The 19,273-nt window shown below is 35.9% G+C and overlaps 1 protein-coding gene across 1 annotated transcript in view; it reads right to left on the bottom strand.

Annotated features, from left to right (window-relative positions):
- LOC127441374 (laminin subunit gamma-1) overlaps positions 1-8,682 on the bottom strand; it is a 125,833-nt gene extending 117,151 nt beyond the window's left edge. Inside the window, exon 1 of the mRNA XM_051698708.1 lies at positions 8,012-8,682. Coding sequence (XP_051554668.1) covers positions 8,012-8,381 — 370 coding nt within the window. The 5' untranslated portion in view covers positions 8,382-8,682. The remainder of the gene's footprint in view (positions 1-8,011) is intronic.
- Between the last annotated feature and the right edge of the window lie 10,591 nt (positions 8,683-19,273).

Here is a 19,273-nt window from a genome sequence, read left to right as displayed (position 1 = left end):
TCCGATTTCATTAACATCGGACTGATACAATTTTATGTGGACAAAAGCATTTAAGTGACATTTTAAAAAATATATAAATTATTGTTTAATTCAGACTGAAATCAAACTTTTAAAGTGCATGTAAAAATGTGTAAATGATGTAAATGTGTAAATGTACGGAGTTTACACGCACACTAATTCACTGACAGCTGCCAAAAATCACCTTATTAAAAAAATCTGACAATGCAAGAAAACCGCATTTACATGAGATTTATAATCACTGGATTATTCTCTGCTTTCGATTTCAAAACATAAACAGGCATGTGGACAGCACTTGCGCACATCGGATAAGCCAGTATTTTTAATTTTTTTTACATGAAATGCAAAATCGGAGTAATATGCTAAAATATCAAGTCAAGTCATTTTTATTTGTATTGTGCTTTTCACTAGGGATGCACCGATCCGATACCTGGATCAGTATCTACTCCAATACTGAAGCTTTTAGACAGATCGGATATCGGTCCGACAAGCCCGATCCAAATCCGATACTGTGTGTTAGTCATGTTCGTTACTGTCAAGCTCAAAAATGACATAAAAGAACTATAAAAACACAATTAAAGTAGTTCATATGACTTGTGCATTTTATTCAAAGCCACTTGAAGACGTGCAATAGCTCTGTGAATCATAAAAGGCCGTGTTTAATAAGTAAATATATAAAATGCACGTGCTGCTCCAGCGCGTTAGTGAATGGCGCTGCTCTGTTGACACACACACTCGTGCCTATTTTTAGCCTTCACAGCGGTGCGCAATATTTGAGCGCTACTCACGAACAACATCCCAAATGTAGATGCTCAATAGTTCGGTTCACTTATAATATGCATTTAGAATGGCACTGGACGTGCATTTTACCAGAATTTGAATAAGAAGTGAATTAAACTACTGTGAACTTGCCAAAAAACAGACACATACAGGACTTCCTGGAGAGTTCAGAATGTCAAAATAAAAGCGTGAGGGTTTAAAAGTTAAAGGTGCACGATTGAGATATATTACTATATATTACTATTATAATATTTTTATTTGTTTACAAATGATAATAATATTTCAGTTGAATGGGTTCCAAAAAATAACTGTGAATGAAAAGTTAGCTGATATCTTACAACTAAATTGAACAAAAAAAGAGATCTGAATCCTTTAAAGTCCAAATACAAGTTTAAAACATCTTCTTTACTACTGATGACTTATACTGGATTTACTGTTAATTTTGCTGCTACATTATCCAGTATACTAATTAACAATAAAGTTTTTCTTAATAAGCTATACATTTATATTGAAATAATGTATTTTCAATACAAATTATATCTGCATTTAGACCCCCAGTGAGCCAGCACAAGGCAACTTTGTCAAGGAACAAAAAAAAAAAAAAAAAAAAAAAAAACCCATTAGAAGTTGGTTAATGGAGAAAAAATAACCTTGGGAGAATATAAATGTAAAGTTTAAACATAAAAATCTAACTGTGTTGATCGTTTTTTGCCTAAACTGTTTAAGATCTTAACCAATAAAGGAAAGCCATTTAAGGCATTTACATGACCACATTGTCAGCTTATTCAGAATAATCGATGTAAAGAATGTGCATGTTAACACACTCACAACAAGCTAGTTAGTTTTGGAGTTATGGAAAAGTATTTTAATTTTAGTTAGTTCCAATCATATCAGTTTTTACTTTTAGTTAACGAAAATGTTTTCATTTTGTTTTAGTTTTCGTTAATGATACAGTGCTTTCATACTACAGAAATGCATTATAACAAAATTCTGGGATTAAATTAGAGCACAGTATGACACAATATACATAAGTTTATGATTGCAATCCCTCTGGGCTCTGTCTGTCTTGTCAGTAGGCCAATTTTTAAAAGGCAGCATAAATAACATGCCTATTTTTCCAAATATAATGTATTAACCTGCCCTCTTCTTCAAACCACTACACAATTTTTTTTTTTTTTTTTGCCTATACAAGTTCAGATGCCTATGTTTCCAAGACTATACAGAACAGTCACTGGGTCTGCTCCAGCATACCTAAAATCATTTCTGCAGAGCTACGTTCCCACCGGAAGCCTGTGGTTGGCTAAGGAACGTCGCCTTGTTGTACCAGCACAAAGAGGCACCAAAACACTTTCCTAGACTTTCTGTTTCATCGTACCACGTTGGTGAAATGACTTTCCCAACACCATCCGTGAAGCTGACTCATCTTTTGCATGAGCACTTAACCAGTCACTAAAAAAAAATAATAATATATATATATATATATATATATATATATATATATATATATATATATATATATATATATATATATATATATATATTAGTGCCTGACCGATTTATCGGTCGGTCGATATTATCGATATTAGCCTTCCACTATCTTCTATATTAGCCTGTATCGGCGTTTATGTTTATCGATATGCGCAGATATGAAAAATGTTTTTCAGAACATATAATGTAGAAAGCAATGCTTTAGAATTGGTGTCATAACGTAGTTTGAGCAGCAGAGCGCACTCCGACTCCATTGTATACAGAGCTGAGCTGACGGTGGTTCTGCAGACAGTGTGGAGTTAAGCGGTGCCTTCACGGTAAGTTGTTAACTAGTTTGTGAAATACATACTGGAAAGTTAATAAACAATGACCACATAATTTTCCCTTTTCAATATAACTAATATAACGTTAACCCTGTCCCTGACAACCATGTCACTCATGTTTATCACATCTGTTTGCTATGTTAGCCAGCTATAGTTTGTCAGAGCATCTTTTTGCAGCTCAGCAGACAACGGTGCGGTGGTAGATTGTGTCTGTTGATTTCACGCTACATTGTTACCTAGTTGGTGAGACGTAATGCTGGAAAGTAAATAAAGTCCATCTTTTACTCTCCGTGACAACGAGCTTATAGCTAACTAGCTAACCACGTAGCTACTTTCATAGCTTGTCAGCTGAGTGGAAGCTAATGTGTAAACATGTATTCACCAAACTGTTTTGTTCAGGATTCAGTTTGGTACCCCCTTCAACCGAACAATTCCAGTCATTGCATTTACAAAATGTAATATTTAAAAGTCTGGTTTTCCACCGTTGAAAGTTTCCCCTGAACTTGTATAGCAGAATACGGTGTAACACCACTGCTGCTGTTTATCTCTTGACTCAGCAGGTGTAAATGCTTCTGGTTTTACAACCTGCCCCTAATTGACTGGCAGTATTAAAGCATTTGACTGATACTAAACAGTACTACTGATGTTTATTTAGCTATTTATTGTATTTTTATTTATTCTTTATTTAAATGGTCAGCAACTGACTGATACTAAACATACAGTACTGATGTTTATTTAGCTATAATTTTCATTTATTCTTTATTTAAATGGTCAGCAACTTACTGATACTGAACATACAGTACTGATGTTTATTTAGCTATTTATTGTATTTTTATTTATTCTTTATTTAAATGGTCAGCAACTGACTGATACTAAACTTACAGTACTGATGTTTATTTAGCTATAATTTTCATTTATTCTTTATTTAAATGGTCAGCAACTTACTGATACTAAACATACAGTACTGATGTTTATTTAGCTATTTATTGTATTTGAATTTATTCTTTATTTAAATGTTCAGCAACTGACTGATACTAAACATACAGTACTGATTTTTATTTAGCTATAATTTTAATTTATTCTTTATTTAAATGGTCAGCAACTGACTGATACTAAACATACAGTACTGATGTTTATTTAGCTATAATTTTCATTTATTCTTTATTTAAATGGTCAGCAACTTACTGATACTGAACATACAGTACTGATGTTTATTTAGCTATTTATTGTATTTTTATTTATTCTTTATTTAAATGGTCAGCAACTGACTGATACTAAACTTACAGTACTGATGTTTATTTAGCTATAATTTTCATTTATTCTTTATTTAAATGGTCAGCAACTTACTGATACTAAACATACAGTACTGATGTTTATTTAGCTATTTATTGTATTTGAATTTATTCTTTATTTAAATGTTCAGCAACTGACTGATACTAAACATACAGTACTGATTTTTATTTAGCTATAATTTTAATTTATTCTTTATTTAAATGGTCAGCAACTGACTGATACTGAACACACAGTACTGATGTTTATTAGGCTATTTATTGTATTTTTATTTATTCTTTATTTTCTCAGTGTTCATTTCTAGAATTTGTTGACAATGTAGAATAATAATAATAATAATGTCAAATATTCTTTGATAAAAATATTTGTTTAAGAAAGCAGCCTTCTGAGTACCTTTGCATAGTCATATCGGTACAAAATTGGTGCACAATCCACGTAGAAAAGGTCTGTTTTCATTCCAGCTCAAAAATCAACTATATCGGCCACCATATCGGTAATCGGTGAATTTTCCACCTCTAAAATCGGTATCGGTCTCAAAAATCCCATATTCTTGTTGCACTTTAATCTGTCTTAAATACTACTATTCTGATGCTAGTGAAACTTAGTAATACAGCACTTTTCGTACCACTGTCTCCTTAAGATGATTCGCTTATAATGTATTCCTCTTTTGTAAGTCGCTTTGGATAAAAGCATCTGCCAAATTAATAAATGTAAATGTAATATAAAATGTAAGACTTCATAAGCCAGAGAATGGAGAATGATTCACGTTTTTGAGTCTCATCACATTCTTTAAGAGTGACTGGTCAGCCAGAACTGGTTAATGAAGAAAGAGTGCAGACGTCCAGGATCACATCTGAACTCTGGGACATACAGAACTGCTCAATTCTAAATCTTCCCTTCTCATCCCTCCTTACAACCTCATCTCTCTGCTAGTCCAGGCCAAATCTCCACCCTCTCATCGAACTCTGAGCAGCATCAAGTTAAGGCATGCCTGCTTTCACCTTGACCATCCCAACGAAAGCAGAATAAACATAAAAGCCATCAAAAGGCAGAGCACATAAAATGAAAGCTCATGGCTGGGACCCAGACTTCTTGTGAGTCGCTTTGGATAAAAGAGAGAGAACTCTGCATTCAAAATAAACACGTAAATCAACAATTGTGAGATTTTGGCCTTAGTTCTTTGTAAAGGGTATAAAAGAGATGAGTGCGAGTGTGTGCATGCATGAAAGTCCACTTCAGACCATCATTAGTGACCATCAAAACCCGGTAATTACAGATTTAGGATGTGTATCTGTCACTCAGGATGCCTTTGCTCTCACAAGCAAAATCACTGGACAAACATTCTCAAGACACTGTATAAGGCAATGACAAGTACTTAAAAGGTAAAGTGTAGGTCTGGGTATTCTGTCAAATTTGCCGATTTAATCCGATTCTGATTTGTTTGGGTATATAAATTTAGATCAGGGCCCAAATTATTCAGTTCAATTGCTATTTATTTAAAATACAGTATATATTAATAATCAACACAACCAAAACTGAAGTAAACATTTTTCGATCATGGGATTTTAAGAATCGATGTTTAGATGGTTCAAATAAAGTTTGAGATTATTCGGAAAATTTAATATTTTTCCCCAGCCCTAGTGAAGCATGTAATTTCTTGAAAACAAAATGGAATTGAAATATGTTCGAGTGACCTGACCTGAACATATCATTATTGGCTCAACCAGGGTTTGGGAGCACATAATCAAAGAAGGCCTAAAATTTTGTGGGAGCTGAAAACTGAGTACGAAAACACTTTTCACATCATTTCAACGAGACAGTTCAAATGTAAAGGCAATCCTGTTATAGGCTATGTGCTAACAAATGGGTTCTAATTAGTCAAGTGTGTGATAGGGACGTTAAAAGAGAAATCACTTCCTGCTCCATTCTCCAAATGCAAACGTCTTATTGACACACTGACAAACAAGGACATGCTTATTATTTCCATTTGGCTATGATGATTATTAATCGGTAGTGTAGTCTTTTACTTAGGAATGAGAGGTTACATAGGTCACGCCTTGATGGGACACTACTAATTGGTTATGTTAGTGCTCTTTTCCCACAGCCAGAACAACCACCTACTGCGACCCAATCATTTTGCTTGGGCTGACAGCAATTCAATGATTTGCGTAATGCGCACAACTTCACCCGTGAACTCATGCCTGCAGAGGCAAACCAGTAGAGGAGTCAGTCCATGCCAAGTCCATAACAGAGGGTTAATTGTGTATGAATAATTGTGTAAAAGACATCCAGGGACATTAGAATATCAAAGTAATGTTGACTGTTCTTCAGTTTGATTCCTACATTCAATATCTGTGCTTGTGTGTGTGCGTTTATGCATCAGGCTTAACCCTTTTATGCATGACGTGCACAACAGTGGGCAAATCTTTAAAGGAATAGTTGACCAAAAAATGAAAATTCTCTCATTATTTACTCACCCTCATGCCATCCCAGATGTGTATGACTTTCATTCTTCTGCAGAACACAAATGGAGATTTTTAGAAAAATATCTCAGCTCTGTAGGTCACTACAAAGTAAGTCATCAGGGTTCAAAACTTTTAAGTTCCAAAAAGCACACAAAGGCAGCATAAAAGTAACCCATATATTTCAGTGGTTTCGTTTGTCTTCTGAAGCGATACGATTGGTGTGTGAGAGAAACAGATCAATATATATATATATATTTTTTTTTTACTATTAATCTTTTATTATTAATGGCCAGGATCAAGTTCACTCAGCCTCTCGCGTCACATAAGCGCATTGGCATGTTCACGTGAGAATCGACAAGATCGCGAAAAAATACGGAAAGAAAATGAAACCGAAACAAAAACAAATCTATAGCAAAATACATTAAGCTTCTGTACAGCGTTCCTCCTCCTTCTCTGTTGTAAACAACACTACGCTTCCGTATTTTTCCGCGTATGCGTCAGTTCTCGTGTGAACGTCCCAACATGCTTACCTGAAGCGAAAGGCCACGTGACCTCGACCCTCTCGCTGACGCACATAGGAGATCTGGCCGGAAGCCAAGATTAATATAACTTTAAATATTGACCTGTTGCACTCATACACTTATCGAATTGCTTCAGAAGACATTAATTAAACCACTCGGGTAATATGGATGACTTTTTTGCTGCCTTTAAGTGCTTTTTTAGATGCTGATGACTTCCATTGTATTGACAGAGTGAAGATATTTTTCTAAAAATCTTCGTTTGTTTTATGCAGAAAAACAAAAATCATACACATCTGAAATGGCACAAAGATGAGTAAAAAATGAGAGAATTTTCATTTTTGGGTTAACTTTTCTTTTCAAATACATTTTTAACCATTCAGGGTGTGAGGTTACCAACAAATCACAATAGGTGCTTTCTAACCTCTGACCCTTACACACAAAATATATATATTTACCATTATCTATTGCAGTAGACAGATGTATAACTATCTCAATATACATAGCTTTGGGAGAAAATAATGAATCTATTCTTCTTTTTCTAAGTAAAAACATCTTTCCTATGTGATTTCTTAATTCATGCATCAGGGTGATAAAACATGATCAAATAAACTATTTGGATTAAATTACTTTTGCCATTATGACCTCTGAAAATCTATCAAATCAAATATATTTGTATATGCAGTTGTGCACTATTTTCAAGAATAAGAAATGAAATTTAAAAAGTAGCTTTGAGCCATGCCAGCAAACACAGAAGAATATGATTCCCATTTGGTTATTTTTTTGGGAACCATTTCCTAACGTTCTGGAAACGTTCTTTTTAGGTTTTATAACCATAAACTAACCTTCCCAAAACGTTGCAGAGATGTCAATTAGGACGATTCAGAGTTGCTCTCGCTCAGAGATGCAGATTTGAAAACGCCTTTAGCCTACAGGGCAGAGTGTTGTGATTTATTTATATAATAAGGGAAACTAAAACCGACAGATGTTTCACCTCGGTGCTGATCAAAGTATGCACGAGAGCTTATGTCGTAATGACAGTATTGCGCTCGTGCGCCGTTAACATGACAGCAAAGAAAACGGGTCCCTCGTGCAGCACGAAAACAAACATGAAGACAAAGATGCTTACCCAGGTGAAGGGTCAGATTGATGGCGTGCGGGTACTGGATGCCAGCTAACATGGTCTGACTTTGCCACCAGGTGGTATCCGCTTGGTTGTTGTAATCGGTGAGATATGCTGCGCTGTGATGCTGTCTGGGGTCCCCGGCGTCGCAAATGTGGCATGATTTTGTGACCCCCGTAACCCCGGTCTGTACACAGTATTCTTCGGGCGGTGAACCACAAGTGTTAGTGGCCACCACGGTTACATTAAAGGCGGCGTTAACAAACTCAGGCATGCAGCGCTGAGGCCGATTGGATTCGTCTGTACATTCATCCATAGCTCCATGACTGCACGCTGCCCACAAAGTCAATAATAACAAGTTTACAAGTAGCGACATTGTGTCCTTTTGTTAATGCGACTTTGAATACCTTCACTGTCTTGATCCCTTAAATCCTTGCAGCCTTTAAAGTTTACGGTAACTCGCCAGCTGCCGTGATTGAGGATTTATAAATAAAATCATGCGGAAACCCGTTGTAATCGCTTCTCCCGCAAAAAAAAAAAAAAAAAAAATGCGACCGTTACGTCTTAATCTCCTCGTTGTTCTCGACTTCTCTCTTGCAACTTTCCACTTTGTTACTGCTTTCAAACCACCGCCATGGAAGAAAAAACTTTTTTGGAGAAAAGGAACTGTATCTGACTACACCCTGGCAGCCAGTGCGCAAGTCAAAGAACTTCCAAAAAAAAAAAAAAAATCCCTACGTCTACTTCCGCCAGGAAGATGCTTTGATGGACCGCCGACCCCTCTATACAAGGCAAGTCCGAATGGACAGGGAGACGTGAGAGGGCGTGGCGTAAGGGTTGTGGGCGTGGCATACAGCCTTTTCCAAATGGTCAGTTTTGTAGTGAACTCCAGGGGTGGGCGGGGACTGAATTTCATACCTATGATTCCCAACGAAGCGATAGACTGACCATTAACCATCCGTAAACATATTTAGCTGTTCGAGTCCAAGTCTTAAAGGAATGTTCCGGGATCAATACAAGTTAAGCTCAATCGACAACATTTGTGGCATAATGTTGATTACCACAAAAATGTATTTTGTCTCGTCCCTCCTTTTCTTTAAAAAAAAAAAAAAAAAAAAAAAAAAGCTAAAATCTTCATTCCAGTAAGGCACTTACTATGGAAGTGAATGTGGTCAATTTTTGAACGTTAAATACTCACTGTTTCTAAAGTATAGCCACAAGACATAAAGGTAATAAGTGTAAAATTACTTGTGTGATAAAATTACTTATTAACCTTTGCTCTGTTAAGTTATAGACAATTTTACAACTTCATTACCATGACGGTAATGTCAACAAACTCTAAAACGACTGTAAAAATGATGATTTAAACAACTTTACAGCTCAAATAATGCATGAGTTTTAACAGAAGAATTAATGTAAGTGCTTTTTTTTTAATTATACGTTTCAAATTTCTGTTTAAACCCTCCAAAAAATTGTCCGCATTCACTTTCGTTGTCCCCATTTAGTTCCTTTGTCAGTGCCTCACTGGGGGGGGGGGTTGATTGGAAAGTGAGAGCTGGGGTACTGTATTATCTGAAAATGTATGTGTGCCCGTCCGTTTTTATCTGTTTTAGTGGCACGATAAGACGATGCAGACACCTGATACTCTGTCTGCATGAGCTCAAGTGTCTCACATTGCCAGCAAGCAGTGTCAGTGGTCATCAAAGTGAGTTCAAAGAGACATTCCTTAATGAAATGCAATTATGATTTAATTAAAGGGATTTACATGGTGATCAAAGAACTCTGGTGTTGAAAAATGCAATCAGTCATTTTCCAACTGATTAACTGCTTAAACTGACATCTCTGTAAATAGGACAGAATCAGCAGTTCAGAAATGTCATGCTTTAAAAGACAAATTTAGAGCTGCTCAAATTTCCCTTACAAAAACACATAACAACAGGCTTGTGTATTATTACTACTTTTCCTTATTAATACTTAGCTTTAGCCATAACACTCCAAAACTTAGAACATCTAAATTCTGAACATTCAGAACTAAGAATCTTGACATCTATCAATATTATAAAACTTCTGACCTTGTGCAATGAGCTCTATACTTGACTTCTATCTGTCCATCAATCGACTAGTCTCAGTGAGTCTCAGTACATGCAGGACAGGGAAAATGAGAGTTATCCATATGTCAAAATGAGAAATGTGTGTCAACACTGTCAAAAAGTCATTCCAGCCCCCCATACAGAGATCGTGCCCATGATTCAAGCTCAGGCATGCCCAAGATGTGCATTGTCTCACTTCTAATGTTGAACTCATTCATCAGCAATTGTTATCTTAGGGGGCTTAGTCTCTTCAGGAGACAGGAGGTAAGTGTGTATGTACCCTGCTATGGCGTGCGAAATGGTTCAAAAATAAGACTAATGACTTGCCTAGGGAAGCCACTCAGCTATTAAGAGCAGCTATTGAGTCACTCACTGATAGAACGGCGCTGACTACTGAGAAGTCAGGTGTGTGGGTCGCCGGCTGCATGAGGAGAGTGAGTAGCCTATCCAGATGCACCGCCTGCTTCTCAGTAGTCAGTGCCGTTCTATCAGTGAGTGACTCAATAGCTGCTCTCAATAGCTGAGTGGCTTCCCTCGGCAAGTCATTAGTCTTATTTTTGAACCGTTTCGCACGCCATACCCTGCAACATAACACAGAAGCTAACACTACCATATGTCCTCCCCACAGATTTTCATTCTCTGGTTTTGGTTAAATCACATCTGAGGACTGTATAAAGACTACAGTACTAAAGAAACAACAAACTGAAACGTTTGTGAAAACCTTACAAACATAATTTATTACATTAAGAATACCAGAAATAAAAAGAAAAATAAGAGTGAAAAGATGCAAATTTAAACACAATTATATTTGCAGGTTAGGTCAACTGAGCACGAATTTACATACACAACAGACAATTTAATAAATATGTCATCTTGAATAATAAAACATCCATTGGCTTAGTAAAACATGAAACCTCCTCTGTGGTTTAAAGTCTCCCTCTTTCGGTAAATAAGCGCCATCACTCCAAACCAAAGAAACCCCGATAAAAGGTATAGCAGAAGCTTAAATAATGATGATGATGGTGATAATAATAATAATAATAATAATAATAATAATAATAATAATAATAATAATAATTATTATTATTATTATCATTATTATTATTATAAATATTAGCCTATTATTTACCTGGTATGTTACATTATAAACCTAATGTGTTAAATAATAATCGGTGACATATAGCCTAGTTTTTAATAGGCCTAATAGCTTACCTAATAACACAATGTTACCATCCGGGAAAGTAAACTAAATAAATCGCCCCTAAACTAAACAAATAAACACTTTGTATGTTATTATTATTATTATTATTATTATTATTATTATTTATTCGGTTGGTATGAAGGAATAATAAAAAATTATATAAAATGAAAATTAGAATTTTGACAAAAATATCTTACATATAAACTAGTTTTCGTTTCGCGCTCCTGAACGAGACTTGGGCTCTCGCGATCTGAACGCTAGTTCGGCAACGACCTTGCCGACGCCATATGATATTACCTACAGGTGCATCTTAATAAATTAGAATGTCATGGAAAAGTTCATTTATTTCAGTAATTCAACTCAAATTGTGAAACTCGTGCATTAAATAAATTCAATGCACACAGACTGAAGTAGTTTAAGTCTTTGGTTCTTTTAATTGTGATGATTTTGGCTCACATTTAACAAAACCCACCAATTCACTATCTCAAAAAATTAGAATATGGTGACATGCCAGTCAGCTAATCAACTCAAAACACCTGCATAGGTTTCCTGAGCCTTCAAAATGGTCTCTCAGTTTGGTTCACTAGGCTACACAATCATGGGGAAGACTGCTGATCTGACAGTTGTCCAGAAGACAATCATTGACACCCTTCACAAGGAGGGTAAGCCACAAACATTCATTGCCAAAGAAGCTGGCTGTTCACAGAGTGCTGTATCCAAGCATGTTAACAGAAAGTTGAGTGGAAGGAAAAAGTGTGGAAGAAAAAGATGCACAACCAACCGAGAGAACCGCAGCCTTATGATTGTCAAGCAAAATCGATTCAAGAATTTGGGTGAACTTCACAAGGAATGGACTGACGCTGTGGTCAAGGCATCAAGAGCCACCACACACAGACATGTCAAGGAATTTGGCTACAGTTGTCGTATTCCTCTTGTTAAGCCACTCCTGAACCACAGGCAACGTCAGAGGCGTCTTACCTGGGCTAAGGAGAAGAAGAACTGGACTGTTGCCCAGTGGTCCTAAGTCCTCTTTTCAGATGAGAGCAAGTTTTGTATTTCATTTGGAAACCAAGGTCCTAGAGTCTGGAGGAAGGGTGGAGAAGCTCATAGCACAAGTTGCTTGAAGTCCAGTGTTAAGTTTCCACAGTCTGTGATGATTTGGGGTGCAATGTCATCTGCTGGTGTTGGTCCATTGTGTTTTTTGAAAACCAAAGTCACTGCACCCGTTTACCAAGAAATTTTGGAGCACTTCATGCTTCCTTCTGCTGACCAGCTTTTTAAAGATGCTGATTTCATTTTCCAGCAGGATTTGGCACCTGCCCACACTGCCAAAAGCACCAGAAGTTGGTTAAATGACCATGGTGTTGGTGTGCTTGACTGGCCAGCAAACTCACCAGACCTGAACCCCATAGAGAATCTATGGGGTATTGTCAAGAGGAAAATGAGAAACAAGACACCAAAAAATGCAGATGAGCTGAAGGCCACTGTCAAAGAAACCTGGGCTTCCATACCACCTCAGCAGTGCCACAAACTGATCACCTCCATGCCACGCCGAATTGAGGCAGAAATTAAAGCAATAGGAGCCCCTACCAAGTATTGAGTACATATACAGTAAATGAACATACTTTCCAGAAGGCCAACAATTCACTAAAAATGTTTTTTTTTATTGGTCTTATGATGTATTCTAATTTTTTGAGAGTGAATTGGTGGGTTTTTGTTAAATGTGAGCCAAAATCATCACAATTAAAAGAACCAAAGACTTAAACTACTTCAGTCTGTGTGCATTGAATTTATTTAATACACGAGTTTCACAATTTGAGTTGAATTACTGATATAAATGAACTTTTCCATGACATTCTAATTTATTGAGATGCACCTGTATACTTTATTTTGTATGGCTTAAATAATGGAATCGGGTACAATCACATATATCAAATGTGATGTAGACTATGGAAGAAATGGAGCAATTCGACAGATGTAAAAAGAAATTATGCCACGCAATGTATAGCCTATACGCCCGGAATTAGTACCCATCTAACAATGACCTATTGGTCCGCCGGCATTTTTGGGTGGCACGCTGCCAGATGCTTGCCACGGTCGGTCCTCCGTCGGCAGACCACTGGCAAGCTGATGGCAATTTGTTCCACTGTGGCAGGACACTAGTTACATGCTGCTAATGCAGAATGTTGTTTATAACCGCACTTGACAAGAATTAAATTGCACCTCAAAATACAATGCAGATTTGTTTAAAAATGCCTATAACAAAGTTCCACCTATTGAAATTGCGTCACAAAATGTATTGCTGCAAACTGCTTTTATGTGTGTTTTGTTGAAGGCTCATCTTTTGTGAAGGAGAGTTTTGGTGAATATAGGATAAAAATGACAGGAAATGCATCTTTATTTTACTACTAATAATAAATACATAAAATCAAATTAATGAGACTGGTTTTAAGACACAAAATGCAAAGGTTTGGTATAGAAAAATAAACAGGTAATATGCTCTGAACAGGCAAGCACTTAAATAAAGGGGTACAGTGTTTGTAAAAGCAACTAGCCTATATAATAAAATCTTAAGCTACAAAAAAGTGCAGGGGTGGCATTTTGCACCACGGAATAATCAATTAATAATTTAAATTAATTGACCCTGAAAAATGTGTTAGTGTCACATAAGGATTGTTAATTATTTCTAGAATGTTTACTCTTTTATCTATACATTTAAGTATATTTTGTTGATGACTTCAATGTATTTTAATGGGTGTGCATTGAATGCTTGTACTGCTACTGCAGAATGCACTCAAAGTATGTTGCATGTAACCACTTGACAAGAATTAGTAAGAGAACCTCAAAATACCATTTCGATTTGTTTAAAAATGCACATAATATACTGTAAAGTTCAGCATATTAATGTGTGTAAAAGGCTCATCGTTCTGAAGGAGAGTTTTAGTGAATATTTTAGACAAAAAATACAGGAAATGCATCTTTATTTTACATGTAAGTATTTCACAAATAAAAAATTAAGAAATAGCTGAATAAAATAAAATGGTGAGACTGGTTTTAATTTATGACACATTAAGGCAAAGTTTAAAAAAACAAAACATGTAGAGTGTTTGTAAAAGCAACTAAATCTTAAACTATAACTAATGTGGCATTTTGCCCCATTATCATGGCCCTAGGGTGGCATTTTCCACCAATGAATAATAATAATTTAATAATTGAACTTAATTTGTGAATTAAGTTATTATTTATGACCATTTCAAACGCTCGAATAAATATTTCACATAACTAATTTGATGACGTCATTCTCACATTTGCCACTGTCAGCCTGAGATTTTGTTTATCAGTGGATAAATACATGGATTAGCCTAAACTGACAACTATAATTATGAGACACTTTGTCATTATTATGAAAAAAGTTTCTCATTATTATATATTTTTTCTCAGTATTATATTAACTCATAATTATGAGAGTTTCTCATTATGAGATACTAAGCCATTGCTATGAGAAAGTTTCTCAATATTATGAGATGCTATGACAATTTATTATGATTTACATTATGACATTTTTTTAATCAACTGTGGCAGAAACCGGCTTTGGTATAGTAGAGATTCTCATCGATGGCAGTTAGTTTCTCAAGAGGTGTACATTTACATGGCGGAGTAAGGCCTGCTCTGTGCCTGCTTACAATTCTGTGTATAGAGACTGCTACTGCATAAAAGCCAGACTAAATTATCCCTGCTTTGTCCCATCTCAGTCCCATGTATCAATGGAGGTTCTGCTGCTTTGGTTATGTGTAAATTAAATGCACCATCAGAACTGTCTTCAGTTTTTATGTTTTCATGATAGAGCATATATTTTATAAATTAGTTTTATATTTAAAGTATAATTTTTATTTCTATATTCATAATTTTATATTTAACATTTTAACATTTGTAATTGTTGTGTAAATACATTAATGCCACTTCTGAGCAGCATTAAACAGTCTCTGGAGACCTGCTTCTAGGCTTGTATAGTTTTTATTGAATCATTTGATCATTGACAAACAAATTCAGAAGCTAAGTTTTGCCAGTACCATGGTGTATACAGTTTGAGTAACTGATGTGTTATGTAACCACAAAATCAGATGATGCAATTTTCATATTGTTACAATTTACAACCGTAGCAGTTCTAGCTTGTATACCCCCCCCCCCAACAAACACACACACTCACTTTGTGTGGGTGCCTCATGCTGCCCATGTCGCCCATGCCTAAATCCACCCCTGATTGACAAGTTTATGTAACAATAAAGTGAACATACTAAAGCAATTAGTGTTGACATAATGTGATTTTGAACATTCCAGTGCTAATTCTATCATTTGATTAACTTTGCAGATACAGTATCTACGGAAGTCTTCATCTCCACATAAAATTTCCAGTTACTGGAGTAATTATAGAAAAATTCAGAAAGAAGTTGAGAATTATTTGTAAAAGATGAAGTCAAGATCTCTACAAATTGAAGAGAAAATTGAGGAGAGGCTTTATTATAACAACATAAGCAATTTTGTTAGTAGCTTTAACAATGTGAGCCAGCAGATGCTTGCACACTAAGCAGCAGTGAATGCTATGTTGACGAGAGCTTTGCTGAGAGCCCAGAAGAGAGCACTGATGAAAGTTCAGATGAGGATGATGATATTAGAAAGTTACCATCAGATTGGGCTGTGAGAAAACAAATTACACTTTCATCAATAAATGAACTTCTCAAGATCTTGCGCAACAAAATACCTGAATTAGACCTGCCAAAAGATTCAAGGACTTTGTTGAAAACAAAATCAATGGTGGAAACTAAAGGAGTCTCTGGGGAAACTTATTTTCATGCTGCGCATTAAATGTGGTGTGCTGTCCTACCTCAGAACATTCATTCATCCATTGGGTGAGTCACTGTCTCAGCGAATCAATATAGATGGCCTGCCACTTCACCAAAGCTCCACTTCTCCATTCTGGCCTATCATGGGGCTAGTAGAAAACTACAAAGGTGTGGTCCTGACAAACAAATCTGCATTTGTCATTAGGATGTTTTTTGGGGAGAAGAAACCAACCAGTCTTGATTTCTTGAACGACTTTGTTGAAGAAATGCAGCAGCTGCAAACAGAAGGTATTTTTAATTTTTTTAATGGTAGAAATCCTCAAGTCCAGATTTCTGCCATTATTTGTGACACAGCAGCAAGGGCCTTTGTCAGAAATGCCAAAGGTCACAAATGGCTACTATGGCTGTGACAAATGCTGTCAAAAGGGAATCTATTCCAACAATTGTATGACATTCCCAGAAAAATCAGCCCATCTTAGGTCCAACCATGACAGTTTTGATGATTTTACAGAGGACTCACACTACCTTGGAATAACACCTTTAGATTCATTGTCAGTTGGTTTAGTTACATAATTTCCTCTTGACTACATGCACCTTGTATGTTTGGGAGTTTCACGGAAACTGATAACTCTATGGCAGAAAGGGCCACTAAAGACTTGTTTAGATCCAACGTTTGTCTGAACTGTATGTTCAGAGATGATACAGCTAAGACCTCACTCTCCATCAGAAATAAACAAAAAATCCAGATCCCTGAACGAGTCAGACCACTGGAAGGCTACTGAATTATGTACATTTCTCCTGTACACTGGACCTGTCTGTTTAAAAGGAAAGATTCCAAGGGTGATGTATGAAAACTTCATGCTGCTTGCAGTTGCTATGAGCATCTTCCTCAGTGCATCCTTGTGTGCAGACTATGCTTGAAACCTCCTGGTTTTAGTTGTGGACAACTACAGCTACCTGTATGGGAAGGAAAACATAACATACAACATGCACTGCTTAACTCATTTAATTCACGACGCACAAGCATTTGGTGTACTTGACAACATTTCTTGCTTCCCCTTTGAGAATTTTCTTGGGCAGTTGAAAAGAATGATAAGGAAACCAAACAAGCACTTGGAGCAAGTCATACGTAGACTGTCAGAAAAAGAGTCCATGAAAACAACGCAGACACTACAAAAACAGCATGACAATGGCCCAGTCCCAAATGGTCTAAATGTAAAAGAGCAGTATGCAAAAATGCAGTACACTCACTTCTCTGTGCAGATGTCCACTGGGAATAACTGTGTCCAGTTGAGGAACAAGGAGGTTGTTCTTGTGCAAAACCTTGTGGTAGAAGAACATGGAGACACTATAATTGTGTACAAAACTCTTTTTTATTCACAGTTCAATGTTTGCTGTAGTGAAATTTCCAAATGAAGATGACAGTTTAGCTGTTGTCTCAGCAACCTGGTGCACCAAGGACAAACTGTTATTAGCCTCCATATAAGAGCCGAGAAAGACTACGGAAGGCAGTAATGTCACATGAATGGCCGGACATTGACACATGGGAGGTGCACCCAATTGAAGTACTCAAGACAAAGAGTGAGTGCTTTAACTGAATATCAATATACAGTACTAAATGTCTCATTTGCAAACATTAACAGTTAAATTGAGAAGCTTCTGATTTTATGATGTTTTCAGATTCATATAACATGGCCCATGAATGCCTGGTTCGGGCAGAAAACGGTTCAAGCCTGGAAACAGAGCCAGAGTCTCACCAAAGAAAGAGAAAGTAAGATTTAGAATTTGGCATAAAAGGAACCTAAAAACTACACTATACCCTCTGATAACTTCATGCTTGCTGTCATTCCCAGGCGAAATCCTAAATTTGTTCAGACTGACTCTGATGAGTCTGATGCTCTAAACTCTAAACAGATAAACAGCACCTAATTTTATTTAAAATTTGTATTTTATTTTTATTGTAAACCATCGGTTAACTTATGCACGTCTTTTTTAGCCTATATCTCTGACACTTTTGAAGGACAATTCTGTTAAATTTATGTTAAATTCAGTTAATTCTAAGATTTTTATACTTTATGCAGCAGTATAAAATGTAACCACAATACATTAATTTTAAAGTATTTCTTTAAATTTGTATTTATTCATTTATTTTTTTATTGTTTATTGTTGTGCATTGATGTCACCGATACCATTTTGGGAGCAAGAGCGGCTCTCCGCTTGATCAAACTACTGCACAAATTTACTATAAAACTATATACTGTATGTTTTAATCTTGTTAATTAGTTTAATTATTTAAGAGAATAACTTTAAACATTTGCCAGCGAGGTAAATACAATTATAAAATCACGCGCTAACCTATAATGGAATTACAATGAAAAGTGATAGCCTATTTATGAGCGATAGCCACATTTCAGCACCTCTCATATGGACAGCGACTCGTAATAAGAAGCACTTAAAGTTCATTGTTGCATGTTCATGCAAAGTGCAGATTTGAGAAACCAAAAAATTTATTAAAAATAAATAAAAAATCATCAAAACACAACAAATCTAAACAAAAAATATTTCTAAATTTAAGTTACACTTCAAACGAAACTAAATATAATTACAATAATGAAGTGGTCAAAAAATCATACATAAACACCTCTCCAAATCCAGACATTTTAAACTCTCCAACTTCCTTTGCAGTGATGTAAATATCACTCTATAACAACAGGTGAAAAATTACCAGTTCAAATAAGATTATAAATACAAGTGAAAATACAAAGATAATAATAATATATCTTGAAAAATTAACCATGACCTCAAGAAACACAAATCTCATACATTTTTGTTTCATAAACAGCTACAACAGTGATTGAACATAATTTGATGATCCACACACTGAACTTTATTACCACTTGTTGGTTGAATCTCTAAACTATAACTGGAGATTAGACTCTGCAATAAATTGAATGGCATTATGCTAATATTATTCTATTTGTTTCCCTGTCTCATCCTCTGGACTCCTATCCTGAGATCACCAGAACCGGCTGGATCCAGGTCCATTCCTGCTTCGTGTTGGACTCCACTGCTACATGTCTCTGAGTGATGACGACTAATAGCAGCCGGTGCCAGCCAAACATCACTTCAGTCTATT

Source organism: Myxocyprinus asiaticus, chromosome 5 (assembly GCF_019703515.2).
Source record: "Myxocyprinus asiaticus isolate MX2 ecotype Aquarium Trade chromosome 5, UBuf_Myxa_2, whole genome shotgun sequence".
Taxonomy (NCBI): Eukaryota; Metazoa; Chordata; class Actinopteri; order Cypriniformes; family Catostomidae; genus Myxocyprinus; species Myxocyprinus asiaticus.
Note: the sequence above shows the minus strand (reverse complement) of the source record. Positions and strands in the feature narration are given on the sequence as shown.